At 37.7% G+C, this 2315-nt stretch overlaps 1 protein-coding gene across 1 annotated transcript in view; it reads left to right on the top strand.

Moving 5' to 3' along the window:
• Positions 1-2315, top strand: part of LOC104511674 (ryanodine receptor 2-like) — a gene marked incomplete at its 3' end in the record, with an annotated part of 26826 nt that overhangs the window by 10243 nt on the left and 14268 nt on the right. Inside the window, exon 7 of the mRNA XM_010154389.1 lies at positions 211-253. Within this exon, the coding sequence (XP_010152691.1) occupies positions 211-253 (43 nt within the window). The remainder of the gene's footprint in view (positions 1-210; positions 254-2315) is intronic.

The following is a 2315-nucleotide window of genomic DNA, read 5'->3' as shown; positions in this document are numbered from 1 at the left end:
CCCCTCTTTCCCAGCTACATCACCATGCCAGTGGCTGAATGCTGTTTGGAAACTTTCATTCCAGTGACTTAAGAAATGACTGGCTGGTGATAGCAACAACAAAGAGCCTCTTAGAAACAAAATCAGTATGTAATTTTTATGTCATCTTAATAACTACTGCATCTTCTCATGATTGCCTAAAATGTAATCTTGTTTATCTCTATTTTTCAGGTCTTTTCCAAATAACTATTGGGATAAATTTGTGAAAAGAAAGGTAAGGCTTACTTTTAAAAATATACATGAAGTTAAAATAAAGTTTTAATCCATGTTTATTTTCATGTTTGAAGAAATGTGGACTACACTTCTTTGAAATATAACTTTGCTTCAGTGTAGATTTCTGTATTTACTATTTAAAATACACAAAATTCCTTACTCACCTCATGCTTACAAACACTGTTGTGTGGTTTGTATAGTTACTCTTTCAAACTTTTTCTACATGCCGCTTGTTGCATAAAACAGGAATTCAAATACATTGATTAATTTCTGTGTACATTTGTATGTATGTAAATGGTTTTGTCTGTGTGTTTTAATGTATTCACCTCCATGCATACAGGATGGAGTCCATCAGCCAGGATAGGGTTAGAAAGAAATTTAGTATGAAGATATAGATGTTTAAGAACAGGGCAGAGTCAGACCAGCAAACTATATACACTCACCTGGCCCTTTTTGTCCCTTACCACTCTGTTTTCCCATACTTGTTCTCTTTATAACATCCAATGAGAAGTTATGTGCAATCCCCAAATGCTCTTGCTTCATCATCCCAAAATGTATCCCACATCCCATGGCAGTAACTGTCTTACTCTGAAAGGTGATCTGGAGTGGAACAAGTGTGTGATTCATCTTGATGAGTTTCACACCTGGACACTGGGGTTCTCCTGGGACAGCCCTGGAAGGTACCAGACAGGGTGTCCTTTCACTGGGAGTCTGCAATTTGGGTTCCTGCCTGCCATTGTGTCCCTGTGCTCCTCTAGGCTTAAGGAGATGGGCCTTTAATGGGCTGATGGCTCCTGTGATGGGCCTGGGAGTACCTGGACAAGGTATTTTTTGGACTTTCTCTAACCATTGTCTCATCTGCACGTCACACATAGGTGATAAAAGCTCATCTGCACAATCTAAAAATCTCTCTCAAAAATACTCTTCCATAAGCAGAGACTGTTCAAGTTAATTTCTTACGAACAGTTATGTCAGATGTTTTCTCAGCTTGGTCTTAGAAAATGAATGTTATGTATGTACCATAGTTTATAACAAGAATAGTCTTCCTAGTGGTTTTGGTCACAATTCAAAAAGAGGAGTTTTATGTTGTTAGATCAGATTTACCTCTCCTTCACACCATTTAATACTAGTCTTCAATCACACTTATGGAAACACGTCTTTTTAAGTACTAGTATCTCTTCTGCTTCATAACAGTTTTAGCTCAACCTATCTAAAAATTGCTTTGAGTTGTATATTCATTTTGCTGTTGGAAGTATTTTTTGCATATGTGAAGTTGTTAGATCTTTATTTCTATCTGTCTGACTAAGCAAGAAGTGGGGAGTGGCTTGCACAGAATACTCAGGGAAAAAAATAATCTACATTGCTTCTGTCAATGTAGTAGGTCAAGGAGGGTTCCTACTAAAAGGAAAGAAGCGTGGTTTTAAATTATATGGATGTTATAGCTTTGGTTGAGGAACTGCTCTGCATAGATTTAAGTGCCTTCAAACACAGTATTTTGCAAATGTTTTCTTTTATATATGCTTATATATAAATATACTTAACCCTCCAGCTTAGTGAATGATCCACAGTCATGAAGCACTGTTTTCAGGCATGTGACAAAGAAGGCTTGTCTCTAAAAATCTGCAAAAAATATGTTGTTTAACTCCAGCTAGCAAAATACCACAAAGCTGCTCTCACAAATCCCCCTCCCCTCCTCCAGTGGAGGGGAAGAATTGGAGGGAAAAGAAATAAGGAAGCTCATAAAATTGAAATAAGAACTATTTACTAATTAAATCTAAAGTAATATATACAAGTACTACTAATAATAAATAATTAAAACAACAGAAAATAAAACATATGACACAATATGATACAATTCCTCACCACACACTGACCAATGCAGAACAAAATACTGAATAGTGAGAATCAGACCCACAGAGCCCAGGAACTGCAGCCCGAGAGCGATCGCAGGCTGAGAGCTGCAGCCCAGGGCCAGAGCCTGAGCACTGCCGCAGCAGATTCCAAGCAAACCCTCTCAGTGATAGCAAGACCGGGAAAACTAAACAAACCAACCAACTATTTCA

This window comes from Eurypyga helias, unplaced genomic scaffold (assembly GCF_000690775.1).
Source record: "Eurypyga helias isolate BGI_N326 unplaced genomic scaffold, ASM69077v1 scaffold11036, whole genome shotgun sequence".
Lineage (NCBI taxonomy): Eukaryota > Metazoa > Chordata > Aves > Eurypygiformes > Eurypygidae > Eurypyga > Eurypyga helias.
Note: the sequence above shows the minus strand (reverse complement) of the source record. Positions and strands in the feature narration are given on the sequence as shown.